The sequence below is a fragment of the Tenebrio molitor genome, chromosome 8, assembly GCF_963966145.1.
Source record: "Tenebrio molitor chromosome 8, icTenMoli1.1, whole genome shotgun sequence".
Lineage (NCBI taxonomy): Eukaryota > Metazoa > Arthropoda > Insecta > Coleoptera > Tenebrionidae > Tenebrio > Tenebrio molitor.
The window spans coordinates 12,005,970-12,026,464 of record NC_091053.1 but is presented as its reverse complement, the minus strand read 5'-3'; the positions used below and the strand labels follow the sequence as shown (position 1 = coordinate 12,026,464).

The window sequence follows — 20,495 nt, the reverse complement described above, 5'->3', positions numbered from 1 at the left end:
TGGGACGCTGTGGTTGGTTACATAATAGAACATATGAGGTCAAAACAATTTATCTAAATATAATACCACGTTGTCATAAATTATATACTCGTAGCACGTTACCTGTAATTAGTAGTAATAGCAGGTGTCAAAGTAGAACTTTGTTTTATCAAACCAAAGACCTGAAACATATTTGTTGTTTGTTGTTTTAGAAATTTTGTTCATTGACTTTTCAGATCAAAATCATTTTTCATTAAGTTTGCATTTTTATTAATGTTATAATTCGAGCACCTGATAAATAGCAATGTGTCGCTTTGGTACTAAGAACACTCTAACTGGCAAATTTACTGCTAGGTTTAGGTACACGTTTTGAACAGTTTTCCATGAATAACAGTTTTTGACCAATACCAAATCTGTCTTTCAAAATGACACCTAAAATTATCTTGACGACGCCATATTTCTTGAGTCCTTACACGTTTCCATCAATACGATAATTTACGTGTTACGTTTTGTGTTTACGTTAAAAGTGTCAAGTTCTCGTACGTCCCATGCCACACTGTCATCATTCTGCAGCAATCAATAACGTCGCAGATGTCAGTCTCGTGTGTATTGTAAATATTCATTTCCAAAGAGAAAATGAAACTTCTTGCTGCATTAAAAACTTCTTTATTTCACATAGGAATGTAGCCACACCTTTTGTGAGAACATTTTTGGTACCTAAGTACCATTTCTTCAATGTTCCAATATGAAAATGTATAAATGTAAAATTGCAAATTCAAGGTTTTACTCACTTTGTGGTCGAAGAAATTGCATTTAGATTTCTGCAATTTTCTCTTTTTTTTTCTTCAAATGACTTGATTTTTTTCCTATGCTTTAATAAGAAAATTTCTGTGTAAATTTTCCAATAAACGGCAAAATGTGATATCAAATCAGATTCTCCACTTTTTTATACTCCTGTTTATTCATATAAAAATAATTCTAGAAAAAATTGTAGTGGCCTCTGTTTTGTTAATGTTATTTTTCATGTCATTGGGAAGTACCTTTCAATAAGTTAACAAGTTAATTTAATAAGAATAGTTTCGTTTTAATTTGCAAACATGGTGAAATTTACTGAAACTGAAAGAACTGAAATCCTAATGATGGTTGATTATGTACAATCCACAGTGTCTGAATTGGTTAGAAAATTTAGAGAAACTGGAAATGTAAGATATTCCAAGGTCTGGACGTCCAAAATCAGCCACAAATCAAGATCAAGCTCTTGATGTATTACTCAGTGTTATGGATAATCCAATTACGTCAACCACGCAACTTGCTTTGGATAGTGATATTAGTCAATCGTCGGTTGTTCGAATATTAAAAAAGAACAAACACAAACCTTACAAGATGCACCTTCTGTTTTGTGCAATAATGATGGAAATGATCAATAATAATCCAGATTGTCTAATCCACATTTTATTTTCTGATGAAGCCACGTTTTGTCTAAATGGGTTTGTAAACAGACACAGCTGTCGCTACTGGTCCAGTGAAAATCCTCATTGGATGACGGAACACCATACACAGCATCCACAAAAAATGTCTGGGATGATATTATTGGGCACCACATACTTTATAGATGGAAATTTGACGGCAGAGAGAAATTTGACGGCAGATAGATATCTAAATCTATGAACATTTCCTCTGAAATTTTGTTATTAAAGCATAGGGAAAAATATCAAGTCATTTGAAGAAAAAAAAAGGAATAAAACCAGCAGAAAAATCACTTGGTTGCAATTTAAAAAAAAAATTACGTTTCCATGGAAATACCATGACATACAAAAACAACGAGCAGGCTAAGAAATGGAAGAAATGGAGAATAATTAGTAAAAAAACTTTTGTTAAAGGCATTTTGTTATAAGGTTTATATTTACGGAAATAAACCGCCCATTTCATACTTTTGATTAACCTGTATAATATCTGTAGTAGTCACCCGCTAACACAAAATTTGATTCGTAGATTGATTCGTACGATTTTAACTGTCAACTCGTGAGACGTTTTATTTTTGAAATACCGTACACCACTGAATTTCCCAAATTTTTGGTCACTTGAATGTGTGGTGCAGTGTAAAATACTGTCGACACTTATGCCTTGCTTTTAACCCAACAATTGTTTATTATTCGTGTAAATCAAGTTAAGAATCTACTTTTACTACGGACAGCGTAATGTTGTTCCACATTTGTCACGGTTCTAGCAATAATATACAAAATCTTCAATTTTCCTGGTCAGATGAAGATCCATGTTATTTTTATCTAAGGGAAAAGGTTGCAGTTCGAGTGAACAGTTGTGTGAATAACTTTTGCATTGAGAGTACAACAGGATGTATTCGGAATGACCAATTTTTGTCTCTGCTTTTTTGCGAGAAATCAACCAAATTCAAATACGGGGTCATTATAAATGATTGTCTCATCGCAGTAGGCGTTGGTGACGTAGTTGAGTGTGCCGGAAGCTTTATAACATGAGTGAGACTAGCATCGCCGATAGGTAGCGCTGCTGGTGGTAGTGTAAATGTGTCTACTAGTTTGTCTAACGTTGCGAAGCTAGCGGCACATCCCAAATTTGTGTGGGTTTTCAACGCCAACTGCGATGGGACAATAATTTATAATGACCCTGTATAAGAACGTTCAAAACAACATTTTTGACAGATTCATCAAATGCTATTGTTTTTTGTTCTTTATGGAAAATAGAAATCAAAATGGCCCAAGTTTCCGGTGAGAAGAAATCTGTAGAAAGTTCCTTAAATTTTTCTTTTTGAAATATCTCCCTTCACGAGCACAACTGGCTGCATTGTGCAAAATGAATGTTATTGCATTGCCTGTTCCCTGTTCGTTGGCTTCGTACTCAAATTAGTATTGCAATGTTAAAGTTTTCCAAACTCCAGTAGAAAAACATGCATAAATGAGGTCAGAAGAACAGAAGACCGTGCTCTTATTTGATAATAATTGGTCTTCTGACCGAATAATTTATGGATGTTTGAGTTCATTAGCAAAAAAATTTCCGTTATTAAAATTTTGCACGAAGGGTATACGGCTGATTATTTCCTGAATAGAATGAAAACAAACGCATTATTTCCAATCCTTTTTATTGAAAATAATTTAAAAAAAAATCAGGTACCGACATTTTTTATCGGATTATTGCACAGTGTGCATTTTAGAGAAATTTTATCGGAAATAATCACCTAAATAATTTCTTGGACCTTCTCCAAGAGGCAAAAACGTATACTTGATCATTTCTTCTTTGTTGTTTCCCTAAAATCTATTCCGCTTATAGGAGTCAATCTCTTCGTAATAATTTGGGTCATGTACAAACCATACACCGCCATCATTCTACAAAGAAATTGTTAAAGCGGCATCCAGTCGAGCTCGTTTTGTAGCCCACCCAGCGCGTGGGTGGTCACGTCCACCTCAGTGAATTCAACACTTTTGGAGTTTTCTTGGATCTGGTTCATGACGTGCAAGAAGTCGTGATGGACGAGGTTATTGTTTTTGCGTATTTTCAGAGTTTGGCTCAGAATGTCTATCACATTTTTTTCCACTTGTGTGGGAACAAATCTACAAATTATATATTTCGACATTCACCTTAGACGCAGTAGTTTTCTAATTGGTGGGAACACGAGCATCACAAAGAATCTGAAAACTGCCGAACTCTCCACCGAAGAAAACTCCATGGCAAGTTTTTTAAAGTGGTTGTTTTCGTCTTCGAAACATTTCCCTTCGAGGCTGAAGACACTACTGGCTACATTATTGAGTGTACCTAAATTTGTTCTTTAGCTTTGTATCTATCACCATTCGTGGCTTCTGGTCAAGTTTCCAGATATTTGGTCAATTTGAGACCGTTGACTTTCAGAAGAGGATACAAACTTTTCATCGGAAACACTTCATCAACACAAATATAATCGAAATTTTCTACTCATTTTTCCGCTGGTAAAGGCTGTGGTTAGTTGAGCGCGGATCATCCTCCATTCTTGCCCTTTTAAGACAGCAGGTTGATATTTTTGTCAATGCCTATGTCGTTGTCGTGGAAGTTCGAAAAAGGCTTCATCGTAATTTCTTCAACTTGTAGTTGAGTTTCAACCAAAAGTGGGCAGAATTTTCAGTTTTAAAACTGTTCACTCTCGTGTTGAATAAACACTAGCGACGAATCTAAATTGTGTTGTTTACATCAGAGATAAATCCAAACAGACATAAATAAGGGTCAGATCGAGGACAGACTAATAAAGAGGAGGGACGCCAACATCTACATTTTTCTTATGTTATAAAAAAAATAGAATGTATAAAATTTGGGGAAGTATGAAGTACAAACAAACCATGATAAATTTAGGACTTAGGAGTTTACCTAACAGTTTTGATAAAAAAAAAAGAAATAGAAGAATAAATAAGGACAAAACAACTGGATTTGTTGCTTTGCATAAATGATAAAATAAAATAAAAATATTGATATACAGGGTTATTCACGTAAGATGACGAGCCTGACCAGGTAAAAATGCAACCCAAAATACAATTTATAAAGCGATCTCGATCCCTATTACATTATCAGAATACACATGAAACATAGATACCTTTTAACACCAGCCTAATGAATGTCAAGTTCTGAAAAATATCTCTCTCGACAAAGTATGATTTAATGACAATAATAAACAATTAAAATCACAAAAGTAATGGGTAAGCAGGATCATGTCGGTTCTGTCATCGTTCGAAAACATTACCAAAGACATACTAAATATGAACGAAAAATGCAATGACCGATATACCTTTCAAACTATAGAATACCTACATGGATTGCTGATTTAATTTTTAAATATTTTGTATTTAAGTATTTTGGGTTGCATTTTTACCTGGTCAGGCTCGTCATCTTAGGTGAATAACCCTGTATTGTTATCTTAATTTATTATTATTAAACTCAAGAAAATTTCATCTTGTTGTTAATCATTTACAATAATATCAAGTGTCTATTAAATATTATAACCTTTTTTTATAAATTGACAATGCAAATGGTGGCCATGATAACAATTCAGCGTTTGGTAACAGACGCGCCTATAAGGGGGCGTGAATTCTTTGAATCAAAGATATAAAGAAGTACCTGTATATTTTAACAAACATATAATAGTTATTTGTATCACAAGGCTAGAGAATGCCATTTTGCAAGTGCAAGCCCGGTTTGTGGGGCAGAGGCGTCAGCCGAAGCCCACAAGTGCGAGCACTTGAAAAACATTTTCTAGCCGTGTAATACACAAACAATTTTCGGCCGACAATTTATTTAAAGCAAAATATAATCATTTTTGTGAAAAAATTAGGTACCAGATAGGGAATTTATTTTTCTTCCATTGGCAACATAAAGGATTCAAGAAGCGACTGTCACGCCAAAAATCAACCAATTCCTCAAATATTCAAAAGTCGTCGTTTCTGTTATTCCTAACCCATCGCTTGATACCCCCCTCAGCCCCTAGTGCTATTTATACACAATGTACAGCTTGCGATAAAGGATACAAATTTGCCCGACATCAATATTTTACTCTTAAAAAATTGTACAAAAATGCCGCATGACACTGACATTTTGTGCTGCCAACCTAAAATCTTTCATTAAAAATTCCTGTGTCGATTTTCTTGCCTAGGCAGGGAAATGTTAGTTTCCAGACGATTTAGACGAATGAAAAATCGGTGCTTCTGGAGGGAGGCCGAAAAAAGTACAAAATTGCTTGAATTCTTCTATTTAAATTATTTTAAAAATAGGTCAGCATCTTCAACAGTTTTTGTCAATTGTCAACCGGATTTCTAAACGCTACATGTTTTAACGGAGGGAATAGAGCGAAATCAAAAAGAGTTAAATCAGGTGATCACCTTTAGAATCCTATACTTGTCACTCGGTCCATGAAGAACTATTCTAGGTAATTAATTATTGCTCGTGCCGCGTGAGCAGTAGCTTAATCTTGTTAGAAATACTCGTTTCTGTTCTACTTCACCCAATACAACAATAAGGTGCATTTGGCACGTGTTCGGGATACGTGTTGTTAAGTTGTTGAAAGAATGAATATTTGTAAGGTTGTATGTATATTTAAAAAAAAAAACTAAGAATTTTTGTTGGGGATTCATCGGAAAATCCTAAAATGAAGGAAATTAATTTTGAGGAAGAAAGGTTAAAAGTGTAAATTTCGTTGAAAAATTTGATTAACATTTTTACATTAAAATTAATTAACCACAAATGTCAAAATGGCTTATGTGTACTAAAAGAATTACCAACCTGTCAACAACAGTTACATCTTTATATAGTCGGCTAGTATTATCACTGTGAAGTTGCCTAAATTTCCCAATTCACATGTTATGGTTAAATAGATTCTCCACTAGGGGGGACTCAATAGTTATGTGCATCATGGAACAAACGAGAACAAAGGTCAAATCAATTCATCTAAATATACGTCAGATTGTCATGAATTATATAGCACGTTAGCTACCATTAGTAATAATAACAGGTATGGAAGTCAGATTTTGTTTTCATCATATCAACCAAACACAAACACATTTGTTGTTTTACTAATTTAAAATAAACTAGGCAAAAATGAATAGGGAATTTTTCCTTTTTTGAATTTTTTATAAATACAGTTTAAAATTTGTAATGAAATGTCCTAGAAATATATCAATATACACATTAAATGTAATGTTTCAAGTAGCTGTAGCATTTTAAATTTATCTTGTGGGAGGATTGGGGCAATTATTTTGCTTTCCAAGAAAAATTGTGGAATTCCCTATTCATTTTTGCCTAGTTTATTTTTACATTGATTTTTTCTTTTTTGATCAAGGATATTGTAATATATTTTTGCATTTTTATTAATGTTATCATTCTTTAACTAACGTGTTTACGTGTTTCTATCAATACGTTAATTTACGTGTTACGTTATGTGTTATGTGTTAAAAATGTCAAGTTCTGGAACGTCCTATGCTACACTGTCAGCATTCTGCAGTAATCAATAACGTCGCAGTTGTCAGTCTCGTGTGTATTGTAAATATTCATTTCAGAGAAGAAGATAAAATTTCTTGCTGCATTTAAAACTTCTTTACTTCACATCCCTTCACATTCGAAAATAGCTACACCTTTTGTCGGAAAATTGTTTTAAATTTTATTCATCCCCCAATGTTCCATCCAATTTGAATGAAAATCTATATAACGTAAAATAGCACATTCAAAATTTTACTCACTTTCATTAATTCGTACGATTTTAATTGTCAAATCAAAGGAAATTTTATTTTTGTATACAGAGTTATTCAGGTAAGATAACAAGCCTGGCCAGGTAAAAACGCAACCCAAAATATATTTCACAAAGCATTCATTATGTTTTGGAATTTCAAAATTAAATCATGAATTCAAGTAGGTATTCTATTAGTTCGAAAGGTATATCTGTCATTGCATTTTTCGTTCATATTTAGTAAACTAGGCAAAAATGAAGAGGGAATTCCACAATTTTTCTTGTAAAGCAAAATAATTGCCCCAATCCTCCCACGTATTCTTAAACACAAGATAAATTTAAAATGTTACAGGTACTTGAAACATTACATTTAATGTGTATATATTTCTAAAACATTTCAACCGTATTTATAAAAAAATTTAAAAAAGAAAAATTCCCTATTCATTTTTGCCTAGTTTATTTGAAAATGTTTTCAAACCATGACAGAACCGACATGATCCTACTTACCCATTACTTTTGTGATTTTAATTGCTTATTATTGTTTTTTATTGGTACAGTCATGGAGAAAATATAATCTTTAACTCGCGTATAATGGCTATTATTCACTCGGATGATTCCATCACTCGCCTATTGCTCGTGTTGCAATTTTCATCCTCTTGAATAATAGCCATCATTATACATTCATTTAAGAATGTACTATTATCCTACTGGGCCAGTGTCGACTTATTCGACCTAAATCTTAAATTAAAGTAAAAACTAGAACACTCAACTTTTTATTGTCAATCGTTATCATACTCGTAATATATATAAATGTTTTTCATTTCGTAAATAAGAATTACTTATGTAATTTTTTTAAAATCGATCCACAATCCTCCAATTGGGGTGATCAGAATATTGGTCGGGTCATACTTGAGGGGCAGCTTCGTTTTGTTATTCACTGACAGTTCAAAATTTTTTACGATATAACTCAAACCAACTTTGATTTGCAAGAGTCCAAACCTTTGACCTAAGAATGACATCATTACCAAAAAGTTTACTCGTGCTGCTTGATCTCACCTAGGCAAGCTCTAGGTCCTTCACCGAAAGGCAAAAACGTGCATTTCATTATTTTTTCTTTATTGTCTCCTATAAACCTCTCAGGTCTGAAGGATTCAGGACTCTCAAAATACTCAGGGTCGTTTTGGAGCCCGAAAAGTGGCAAAATAATAGGAGTGTCTTTTTCAATCACCACTGATCGATTTGTTTCGCTTGGAGTGTAAGTGAAAGCTTCAGTGCATCTTTTTTGCAACGAGTACGCCGGGGGATTAATCCTCAATGTTTCTAAAAGCAAAGAATTGGACTGAGCTTGTCGAAAATTTGATTGTCGTACCATTAACAACTGCGTCTAGGTAGGGCAAAGCTTGGAGGATTTCGTACGGTAACTTGTTACCATTTTCTTCAAACACCTTGTTGACTTCTTCTCTCAATTTGGACTGAGCTTCAGGATTAGCGCTCAGTTGGTACAGTATAAAACTCATCACGACGGAACTGGTTTCGTAACCGTCACCGAAAAATCCCGCAGCGTGAGCTGTCACGTCAATATCCGTAAAGTCGTACTCTTTGGAAGTCTTCTTCAGTTGGCTCAGGATTTGGAGGAAGTCGTTCCGGACGATATTATTCTCCTCGCGGTACTTCAGAGTCTCGGTCACAATATCAGTGATTTTCTTCTCAATGTTTTTCGTTACAAACCTAATTGGAAATATTTTCGTCACCGCTGGCAATATAGTGGCCACAAAGAAAATAAAAATTGGCCAACTTCCAGGTGAGAGGAAGTCTCGAGCCAGTCGCCTAAACTCGCTATTTTCTTCTTCAAAGCATTTCGCCTTGATGCCAAAAACGCAATCCCCCACGTTATTCAAAGTGAACCTGGTTGCCAACTCCTTGGCTTCGTAACCATTCCCGTTGGTCGCTTCTGGTCGACTCTGCACAAATCGTACCAGCTGAGCGCTGTTCTCTTCTAGGTACGGGTACAGCCCCTTCATCTAAAATATTTCAAACGTTTTTACATCACAGGCTGGAACAACTTGACGTTTACCTTGCCGCTCGTGAAACACGGAGTCAGTTGAGCTCTCACCACTTTCCATTCGTCACCTTTCAGGCTAAACGGATTCTTACCAAACATCGGGTCGACCTTCTGGTCGATGTCGATATCGTTGTCGCGGAAGTGGCTGAAGGATTTGATCGTCACCTCTTTGATCAGTTCGGGGTCGCGCACCAGCAGGATCGGGGTGAACGCGCGATACAAACCCACGATTGAGGTGTGGCGATATTCACTGAAACAAGCGTCATTTGTAGGTTTTCCGCGGGACAAGAGAGGTCCCAAACGAGACACTTGCAGTACGCCACCAAAATACTCTTACTTGTAGATGTTGGTGTACAGTTCTCCCGGCGAAGTCTTGAGTAAAAAGCATCCCCCCAAGTTTCCCACCAAAAATTTTGGTTTGGGTCCAATCACTCCCAGTTTCTTCCAGTAATGGTACTTCAACCGGACCAGGTAGTAGACGACACCAACTACCAAAACAATCAGAGCTGGGAGTATCATTCCGGTACCGATTTTATAACTGGACTGAGCATCCGCCAGTGCAGGCAACGAGCAAGGGACAAGGTCAGATTAATGTGTCCCAGAAATGGTCAGGTCGTCGTAAATTATACTTTGGGTGTTAGTGGCAATTGCGCAACAGATAAGTACACAGCTTGAGTGTTTACCCAACCAAGGTACAAAAGAAACTAAACAATACGTTTCATAATAACAGTAACAATAATAACCGTGATAATGAAAATCCGTTTTTGGCCTCCTCAACTCTAAATGACATGTTTACAGATTTTGAACAGCTACGGCCTCTTGATTAACTAACCACTAACCAAACCATCTGCCATTTTACCGCACGGAGTGTGTAAACTAACACACTAATTAATTGTAAATTTTGAGGTTATCTTTGACAGATGTCAAGTTCGATACAGGTATACCCGGGAAAGTTTATATATTTAGTTATATAGGTACCACTTTCCCCGTCACATATCTCAGGAAACGAACATGAACTAATACTGTAGGCATTTTACATCGCTGGGTTTTTGTTAAAACACTCCCGCTTCGCGGTCGTGTTTTAATCTAAAAACCTCGCGCTGTAAAATGCATCCTACCGCATTTGCATTGTAAATAACTATTATTTTCAGTTTGTGAATTTCGCACATATCTCAGCTCCAAATTACGCATCCCTTCGACACGTAACCGTTTAGATCGCAGATACCTGATCCTATTTTTTCACAGTAGAGGATATAACGGGGTTCGTGTCGGTAATGGCAATGTATGGCGACTATCTGATGACTGCGGCAATTTGTTACACCTATCAGTTTGAAAGGTATCGAGAACTGATGAAAGCGATTTATATTAAGTGAGCTGAGACGGGAGCTTAACTTTATCGCACGTGGAACGCACGTGCCACCTCTGAAATTATTGCTTCCAGTGGCTGACACACGAACAGACACTTTTTACAAAGTGCTGAAGCGCGTTTTTTGCATTTTCTTGATAAAAATATATCTACAACAAAACGAACGAACGAAACACAATTTATGATGTTTCTAATAATGTTATCGAAATTTTATCACTTTTGATACCACACGATAGCTCCACAAACATTCTGTACACTTACAAAAGAAATACATCGTACTCTATAATTTATATAGGTAAACAAAATTGGATGCAAACTGTCCCTTGGGGTACTCTTTGTTACACGTCTCCACTCTTCAACTGTTCACATTGTTTCCGGTTTTGCAATTCACAAGAGTATTAAAAATAAAACACTTGATTATTTCTTAACCTTTATTTTTATTTTGAACAATTTTGTTGTTACGACTGCTTTATCTAATTTTTTTATAATCTATCCACATCCCTCCAATGGGACTAGTCAGAAAGTAAGTGGGGTCGTATTGAAGCGGCAACTTTGTCCTTTTGTTCACTGATAGTTCAAAATTGTTCACGACGTAACTCACACCAACTTTGATTTGCAAGAGTCCAAACCTTTGACCTGAAAACAACATAGATGACAAAATTTTTGCTAGTAGGACTTGATCTCACCTAAGCAAGCTCTAGGTCCTTCACCAAAAGGCAAGAAAGTGCCCTTTTTGATTGTTTCCTTGTTCTCTCCCACAAATCTCTCAGGTTTGAAGGATTCAGGACTCTCAAAATACTGAGGATCCTTGTGGAGTCCAGAAACTGGAAGAATAATTGGAGTGTCTTTCTCGATCACCATCGATCGATTTGTCTCTTTTGGGGTGTAAGTGAAAGCTTCAGTGCACAATTTTTGCAACGACAACGCAGGAGGATGAATCCTTAATGTCTCTACAAGTAGAAAATTTTGCAATCAGGATAGAAGATTTGGGCATTTTACCATTGATAACTCCGTCTAGATATGGTAAAGCTTTCAAGACTTCATAAGGTAGCTTGTGATCATTTTCTTCAAAAGCTTTGTTGATTTCTTCTCTCAGTTTGGACTGAGCTTCAGGATTGACGCTCAGTTCAAATAACACAAAACTCATCACTATAGAACTGGTTTCGTAACCGTCGGCAAAAAACCCTGCCGCGTGAGCTGTCACATCGACATCTGTGAACTCGTAGTCTTTGGAAGTCTTCTTCAGTTGGCTCAAGATGTGCAGGAAGTCGTTCCGGATTATTTTTTTGCCTTCGCGGTAGCTAAGAGTGTCAGACACAATCTCTAAGAGTTTGTTTTCCACTGCTTTTGAAGCAAATCTAAAAGAAAACATTTTGCAAGAAGATCCAGCATGTGGAGTATTTGATTTGACAAGAAAATAAGTCAATTCACCTAATTGGAAATATTTTCATCACTACTGGAAATATGGTTGCTACAAATATAGCAAGGATGGACCAACTCCCAGGAGTGAGGAACTCTCTAGCGAGCTGTCTAAACTCGCTATTTTCTTCTTCGAAGCATTTCGCTTTGACGCCAAAAACACAATCCCCCACGTTATTCAGAGTGAATCTAGTTGCCAACTCTTTAGCTTCGTAACCTTTACCATTGGTCGCCTCTGGTAGACTCTGGACAAATTGTACCAACTGCGCACTGTTCTCCTCTAAGTACGGGTACAACCACTTCATCTAAAATTGTCAAAAAATATTTACTCCACGTGTCTTGACAATTCGACGTTTACCTTTCCGCTCGTGAAACAAGGGGTCAACTGAGCTCTAACAACTTTCCATTCTTCACCTTTGAGAGTGAAAGGATTTTTGGCAAAAATTAGATTGGCGTCCTTATCGATATCGATATCGTTATCGTGAAAATGGCTGAATGACTTGGTGGTCACCTCTTTGATCAGTTCTGGGTCGCGGATCAGAAGCATTGGAGTGAAGGAACGGTACAAGCCCACAATGGACTTGTGGTGGTATTCCCTAAAAGAAAAGTTTTCTCGCCGTAGAATAGATTTGAAATAGAAGAGGTCCCAAATGAGAAACTTGGGGTGACAGGAACAAAAAAAATCACTTACTTGTAAATGTTGCTGTACAAATCTCCCGGTGAGGTTTTCAATAGCAAGCATCCTCCCAAATTCCCCACGAAAAATTTTGGTCTTGGTCCAACCACTCCACGTTTTGTCCAATATTGGTATTTTAAGTGGACAAAATAGTAAACAATAGAAATAGCTAAAATTATCAGCATTAATAGTAACATTTTGACACAGTCTGAGAGTTGAACTGAATAAGCGTCTGTTGTATCACAGCGAATGAGAATCAAGGTCACTTTAATCAGTCCCCAAAATTATCAAACTATTTTGAATTAAGTGCTATTAATAAATACAATAGATAAGAACGTAGTTTGTTTAATAACAATATTTTTCTAAACGAATTTCAAAGTAATCCTGTTTCTGTAGTATTTGTGGCGTCCAGCGAAGGGGCGGAGCCAAGTACTCCAAGAGGGCGTGGTCCAAGAGTACTTCGTAACACTGTATAGTCTGCTTAAAGCGATATTTTTTGCAGTCCTCACTTTTTTAATAATTTAATGATTCTCGATACTTTTTTAGTGCTGCGAGACAGACCATCAACTTCAATTTACTCTCCCTGCCATGCACAACAACAATTTAAATACATCCACTTAGACTTATTAAAAGACAGAATTGATCCGGTGACCTTGCCCGACGACACAATAACTATTAATAGCCCCCTAGATTGGAAATCCAGGCCCAGATTGAAAACAAATTGAAAACTGTTTGCACGGCTAAAACGCCTGACCGATCTCCCAAAAACTACTTTGAAAAGGGGCAAACTACCAATTCGTCCAATTAAACGACGCGTCACGCAAACAAGTCCCTTTCAGAAGTTTATTCGGCAACGGTACTAATTGAGCTTTTTCGCCTGAATTTCATTGTCTGAAGGTAACGGAAACGCACTCACAAATAATCTGGCGACGTTCAGATGTCCCACAGATTAAGCTCGATGCCTTAATAAAAGTTGTTATGAAAACAGGACCGAAAGTCCGGGCAGATCGATAAATCGCTATGAAAACTCCGGAAGATTGCTAGTTTTTCAGGGTGACCCACATAACGTCAAAGATCACAACGACAGGGTTAAGTCGGAGCTGTACCTGAACGTACCTCTAATTTATTAGCAACGTAACTGTCGATGGGCTGAATAAAAACCTGGAAGAGCTGTGGAGTTATTGTATTAAAATATCCTTGTACACCGTTGCACAATTCGATTCGGATCGATGGAAACGAATTAATTTGAACAAGGCGAAAATGCGTTCGTCCAGTTTAGAATTAGCAGCTAATGTAAACATTCGTGGGAATCGTAACCAATAATTTAGAGTGTTTACGTCAAAACGAACTGATTGTTGTTATCTGAAAAACAAAATTCGTATTGAAAAACAGCGCTAGATGTAAATGAAATGAACGTGTACCTAGAGTCGAGCCTTGCGGCACACCGCTCAAAAAGTGTCTTGGAGAATTCTTCGTTAATTATTTTTGTGACAACAGGGAAATGCTAAAAATGGCAACAAATTATTTCATTGTTAAAAACGATAGAACTTGTTGCGGAGCACACATTTACTCTTCATTCATTTCATTTTGTGGAAGAGCAAAAAGAAATTCCACTCCAGTTTTGAGATTCTTTGAACACGCTGCACTTTACTCAGTAAATTAATGCTGAACAGCGTTGCATATTCCTAAATGAATTAATTTCACATATCTGGGATGCATTAACTAAAAGAAAAACCAGTTTACATTTCCTTTGATGTTGCAACATCAAACAGTTACATTTTTGAAATTATTTCAGCGAATGGAGCCACACGAGCGTTAAACCGTGTCCTCTTGCTTTTTCTGCTAAAATCTAAAACATTTTCTGATTCTTTGCCACACTCACCACAGTCGACTGAAACTTTTCCATATCTGCATCACCCGATCTCTCTGGAGATTGCTAATTGCTTTAAATATCAATACGTTGTGTTGGTTTTGTAAACATGGCGGATACATTTGTTGTCGCCGACATATTGACGTTTGTGGACAGCATTGTACAAGAGTTTTTTAATTTTTATTATTGTGGCATCGAGGCATCGAGGCAGGGCAAGGAGACGCGGTTTTTCGCGGCCTCCCATCCAAATAATAGCCGATATCAACGCTGCTTCGCTTCTCGGGTCGAGTGATAATTGGTTCTATTTCTTCTTTCCACGTCACTGGACTGAGGACTAGCTAAGCCTCGAGGAGAGTTTGCAAAGTCCCACAAATATTATTACTTTATTGTACTAGAAATTGGGAAGTTTGTGATGGATGAAATAATATTAAAAAAATTTTAATATCGGCAAATCTGCTTGCTCCCAACTAAAATCCGAAGTTCTCCCGAATCGGAGCAATAATCGGCGAGCGCTTAACATCGTCGGAAATTCTCCAGATAGAATTTTTATTATGGAAGCCGGCTGAAACTTCGTCAAGACCAACAAGGGTGGATTTTTTCCACTTTCTCCTCTTTCCATTTATTCGAATTGCGTTCATTTCCTGGAAGTAATTTTTACATAAATTTTCATATCGCCGCCCGCTTTACATCTCCCGTCCCCCTCCAAATATTGTGATTTTACAATAAAATGGCGGCGACGTTTGTCCTCGGAGTCTTTCCGTAGGTGCGCTCATAAAATTTAATTAAAGGGAAGGGTAAGGTGGGCCAGATTTAGTCAATACCTCGACTCGATAAATTATTAACTGTGTCATTTTCTGGCGGGGGTGGACGATAAATCCTCCTCGCACTTGATACGGTTTTAATGTTTATTATTTTAAAGTTGCCGGATGCGCTGCGGGGTCGCCGGGGTGAAAACATCGTATTAAAAAGCGTGGGAGAGAGGGTGGGCATGTTATACATGGCGTGTAAAATCCCCTAATGGAATTCAGACATTCTATATTTCACAACACAAACATATTTTAGTGTGTGCAAAGCGATTTTCGAATGTGCCAACAAATGTTCTAATAAAGGAGTGATAGGAGACCGGTTGATTTTGGAAGTTATAAGCTGAGTCGTTGATTGACTCGTTGTCCGATGGAATTAATCATATGAGTCATCGTTTCGTAAAATTTGCGAGAAGTCAAACACACCTCTTGGAATAATTCGTGCAAATCTGAAATAAGAAGTTTGAAAAAAACCAAAAAAAGTGTGCAATGACAATTTTTGCTATGCATGAGTTCAGCTACGACCAAAGTTTGTCTGTCCACAGACTGTTAAGGTGATTGTAAATGAGTGACGTAAATAATTCTTTATAAACTGGATAGTTTTCACAATATTGCAAAATATACGAGGAGGTATTTCTATATCATCCACTTTTAGCCATGATGAAAGCAAATGACGATGATTGCAAATTTTTGCTGTCAAGTTGCTGTGACATTTTGAGGCTTACTGACCAAATTTGGTTGACATCCAAAGAGTTTTGTTGTTTTTGTGTAGCCTTAACTAACAAAGAATGAGTGAAATTCAGCTAGATTCTAGAACATGGAAGCGTAATCAAATTTTTGACGAGGAAAAGAAATGGTCCCAAGAATATTCACCAGACGATGATTCATCTGTACAAGGAAGATGCGCCGTCATATTTTATGATAAAATTTTGATTTAATCAATTCAAGAAAGTTGAGGTTTTGGTCTTAGCAGATCGAAGAATAAGAGTTTTAATGATTGCCGATGAAGTAGGAATATCGGAAGCTACAGTATTAAAAATTTTGCATGAAAGTTTAGGAATGAATAAATTGCTTAATGCCGAACAAAAACTGTGTCGGGAACACGTTTGCCAAAAAACTAGGGGACTTTGGCTGACGACGAAGAGCTTTTTTCGAGAATTATAACAGGTAGTGAAACGCAGGTGTATGTATCACTGGGATCCACCGATAAAATAGGAATCCCTACAGTTGGTCCACAAGGGATCTCCAACAGTCAAAAAAGACAAGAACGCAGAATTCATCAGAAAAGCTGAGGGCGACGGTGTTTTAGGATGTGGAAGGAATCTCACAGATTAAAGACATGAAAAAAGGCTCTACAATAACAGGATTAGTCTGTAAGGAAACAATCAGAAATTTGAGAGAAAGAAAACGCTCCACAAGTTTGATAAAAAAATTGTGCTGTTTCATGACAATTTTGCAGGGTTCGGAAAACCCGCCAATTCCGTGAACTACTCGACGAGTGGTAGAAATCCACTACATCCATTCTACAGCCCACATTTGGGTGTGAGTGACGTCATTTTTCTTCGAATGAATACCTGAAAGAAGCTGTGACGGAACTTTTTGAGGACTATTAAAAATTAAGGCATAGCCTTATTGGAAAAATGTTATAAAAAATGTATAAAATCGCAACTAAATGGCATTTTAAGTCAATCTAGTAGTTTATTTAACGAATTCGGGTGTAAATTCACGTTTCACTGGGGTTTAAACTGGCCCACTCATGCCAAAAAAAGGCCAATTTACACAAGAACCAGTTGAATACAACGTTTTTTTGTTCGACGACCCCTTACAGACTCGCTTAAAATCTTGTTGTCAAATTTATCAAAATCCGTTCACACAGGAGAAAATTCTCAAATTCTGACAGTGTCGAACAAAAAAATTTATTATTACATCTTGGAGCAAAAAATTAAAAATATGTTGCAAACGAAAAAATTATTGTCGTTTGAATTTTTTGAAATTAAAACAACAAATGGTGGTTCTGAATAAAACCGATTTTATTCTGATGCAATTCATGAACACATAACACCCATGGAACTAATTCTAATTAATTAATTTAATTTAATCAAAGCAAATGCTCAAAGTGTCCCCCATTTCATCTTCTGGCTGTGGGTGCTGTACATGAGTGTAATAAGGGTGTCGTTGAATAGTTTTCAAAATTCGATGGACTGAAGCATCGGAAATATCTAATCGGCGCGCAACTTCACTAGTGCTTTTGGCACCGTCATCCTCAAAAGCATCTAAAACAGCTTCTTTATTTTGTACGCGCGATTCTGGGAGCACCACCAATTTCTTTTCTATCTGGCATAATATTATCGGTCTATTGCGTTCTTAGGATGGCTCTCAATATATTACTTTATGATCTGGGTCATTTCTGTCCGGAAAACGTTCTTGCTGCCTCCCTGGCGTTACACCCACCTTCTCCAATAGCTATTTGTATCACAAGGCCAGAAACTGCACGTTTGCGTGCATGAGTACGGTTTGCTGTACGAGTCGCAGACGAGTATTGCAAGTACGAATGCTCGCAATAGTTATTTATGTTACAAGTATTGAAAACGATCCATTGCTTTACGAACGGTAATATGGCGCGAGACGCAGTCGAGCGCTGTATGTGAGTAAGTAAAGCAATGGAGTTTTCACAAGAGTACCATACAATATTTTTTGTGCTGCCTTTTGTAATAAAACATATTTTTGAATCATTAACATAATAAATATTACTTAAACAAAATTATGTTGGTAATCAATTTAGCACTAAATATGTCAAATGTCAATCTGTCAGTGCTCGAATTTCAAATTCAAACGCAACTTTATAGCTTGCAAGGTCACCAACCGAATTTTTTATAAATAAACCCCCCAAACCTAAAATTAACACATTTTATCATTTTTTAAATATTTACGAAGCACATTTTGTGTTATAACATTAGAGACACAATTGTCTTTCAGTAATACTTGATTTGCCACAATTAGTTTATCTTTTCTTGTCTTAGATTTCTTGTTTGTCCATTGCAGCACTAGAGTTTTCTCATTTCCATTGCCGCACGCTAATCGTCCACTTAAAATGCCAATTGCAACTACGGCAGCACAAAAAATAGTTTCTGGACGTGTGATACACAACATTTTTTGTGACGACTTCTGCGGATTATTGTGAAATAAAAGTTAATAAAGCACTTATTTTAATAATTGGTATTAGGGATTTGTGTTGGCAACACTTAAACATTTAAAATGTAAAATCAACATCGCTCTTGTTTCTGACATTTATTAAATTTAATTTTTTTTTTTTTGACATTTTCCTGAAACATTTGGTGTAATGGATACACCAGCCCATATTCAAGAAGTGGCTCAAAACAATCAAAACACTTAAAACATAATTTTAATTAATTAATTTTAGTTAAATATTGCTTCTTTGTACGTTATTGTAAATAGAAAAATATTTTTAACGGGCCATGCACAGAATTAACATTGACACTTGACAGAATTCTGATAACACATACCAATCGAAACCGATGACAACTCAAGACCCCTACGTTTTGACGGACTAGGCCGGCAATGCATGTGTTTCTGGACGATTTCGAGATCTATAAACTACCGAATTCCGGCCGGAGGCACGAAAAAATTATTATCATCTCTAAATTATCAGCGGCTGAATACATGATTGCAATCTTTAGCTTTGCCTTTTTTTATTACAAATTTAATTTGACACTGACATCTTTTAAAAACTCCAGTCACCCAGATATTTTACAGTTGTCTTTTCCCGAATATCTTTTAAGCTAGATTTTTTTAACTTCAGAATTACACATCCGCATGCGATCTCGTGTTTCCTCATTTTCTCTGGGGCGCGACTTCTGAAAGACCTTGTATATGTAGAACAAAGTTTAACATAAACTGATGCAGTTTTCTGCACTCGATTTGTCAATATTAAGTCCATAAAATGCAGTTTACAGGTTTCATCTAGCTCAAACCATAACGGCTTTGTTGCTGTTTTTATTGAATATAAATTCCTGACGCCGTATTTTGCAAAGTATTCGTATATGCAGTTTTCTCCACTAATGTTTGAGAGATTGTTGCAATCGATTCGCCACAGACAAAGGCACAAAGCAAAGTTTTCAGATTTAATCTGGTTCAAACCGCAAAGGAAATGTCGCTTTGTCGTTTTTAAATAAATCTAGAGTATCCACTATTTTTGCAGCCTGTATAAATGCGATTTTCTCGCACATTGTAAAAGATAATCTCATGCGACTTATTTCTTTCGTTCAATTCGTCACAAAGAATTCTATAAAATACAGTTTTCAGATTTGATCTAACTCGAATCGTAAGCGTAAGGGAGATGTAGCAATCTATATTCATAATTTGGTATCCTTTAGCAATTTAGCGAAAATTTCAGTGTTTTAAATGGAGTAATAGTATATAACGGTATTAGGCCGATATGGGTTATGTAACAGACGAGGTTGAGATATTGTAAAATCGAGGCAGAGCTGAGATTTTATAATCAACCGAGTCTGTTATATCCATATCGGCCGTATTGTTTTATAGTTTTCTTTATATCAATAATACTTAACATTTAACGATGATTTATTTGTAAGACTGACATTTCTCTTTACTTCAAAAATTAAATTTAGTTGTCATCTGTGCCGTAACCGTAGCAACGGTAGCAAAAATAACGGCCTCGGTCTGATAATTTTGAATAACGGCCTAGTCTGTTATGAGTATCATATCAATCAAGCAAGTACTGATAAATCCTAATAACAGTATGGTATAAAGAAAAACTTTTTTTGCATTATACAGGTGTATCTAAAATGCGTGTGTTAATTTTAACACGTAGTAGAACTTGTTAAATGAAACGTTTTTCTAGTTGAATTTTTTACGAAAAAGCGTTACAAATTTATTTAAAATTTAGATCAAAATGCATAGAAACTGTACTAAGGTAAGGGCGAAAATTTTCTGTTGTGATAAAAACGAAGCCTGGTCAAACAACTTACATTGTTATAGAAAACAATACATGATTACAAAATAATAGGGTCCAGTTAATCACACAAAAGAGCCAGTTTTGTAAAAATCAGGGGGCAAAAATTCTTGGAAA

The 20,495-nt window shown here is 36.2% G+C and overlaps 3 protein-coding genes across 5 annotated transcripts in view; 1 reads left to right on the top strand and 2 right to left on the bottom strand.

Annotated features, from left to right (window-relative positions):
• The window catches only part of GABA-B-R1 (gamma-aminobutyric acid type B receptor subunit 1), a 178,191-nt gene that overhangs the window by 135,037 nt on the left and 22,659 nt on the right, over positions 1–20,495 (top strand). The window lies entirely within an intron of this gene.
• On the bottom strand, positions 7,947–9,830 carry LOC138137042 (probable cytochrome P450 28a5). The gene is made up of 5 exons (XM_069056339.1): positions 9,589–9,830; positions 9,264–9,501; positions 8,559–9,210; positions 8,246–8,509; positions 7,947–8,195 (listed from the first exon to the last, which is right to left on the bottom strand). Exons 1-5 carry the CDS (start codon positions 9,768–9,770, stop codon positions 8,029–8,031), a joined length of 1,503 nt encoding a protein of 500 aa, XP_068912440.1. The 5' UTR covers positions 9,771–9,830; the 3' UTR covers positions 7,947–8,028.
• On the bottom strand, positions 11,035–13,251 carry LOC138136933 (cytochrome P450 6k1-like). The gene is made up of 6 exons (XM_069056243.1): positions 12,728–13,251; positions 12,395–12,632; positions 12,049–12,341; positions 11,617–11,975; positions 11,304–11,567; positions 11,035–11,253 (listed from the first exon to the last, which is right to left on the bottom strand). Exons 1-6 carry the CDS (start codon positions 12,907–12,909, stop codon positions 11,087–11,089), a joined length of 1,503 nt encoding a protein of 500 aa, XP_068912344.1. The 5' UTR covers positions 12,910–13,251; the 3' UTR covers positions 11,035–11,086.

Excerpts from the sequence above, each read along its gene's own strand:
- LOC138136933 (XM_069056243.1), bottom strand. The coding sequence starts at position 12,909 with ATGTTACTATTAATGCTGATAATTTTAGCTATTTCTATTGTTTACTAT. Across the intron at positions 11,976-12,048 it reads ATGAAAATATTTCCAATTAG|ATTTGCTTCAAAAGCAGTGG; the intron begins GTGAATTGACTT and ends GTTTTCTTTTAG. Across the intron at positions 11,254-11,303 it reads AGGACCTAGAGCTTGCTTAG|GTCAAAGGTTTGGACTCTTG; the intron begins GTGAGATCAAGT and ends TGTTGTTTTCAG.
- LOC138137042 (XM_069056339.1), bottom strand. The coding sequence starts at position 9,770 with ATGATACTCCCAGCTCTGATTGTTTTGGTAGTTGGTGTCGTCTACTAC. Across the intron at positions 9,211-9,263 it reads CGTGTTTCACGAGCGGCAAG|ATGAAGGGGCTGTACCCGTA; the intron begins GTAAACGTCAAG and ends GAAATATTTTAG. Across the intron at positions 8,510-8,558 it reads CCTAGACGCAGTTGTTAATG|AAACATTGAGGATTAATCCC; the intron begins GTACGACAATCA and ends CTTTGCTTTTAG.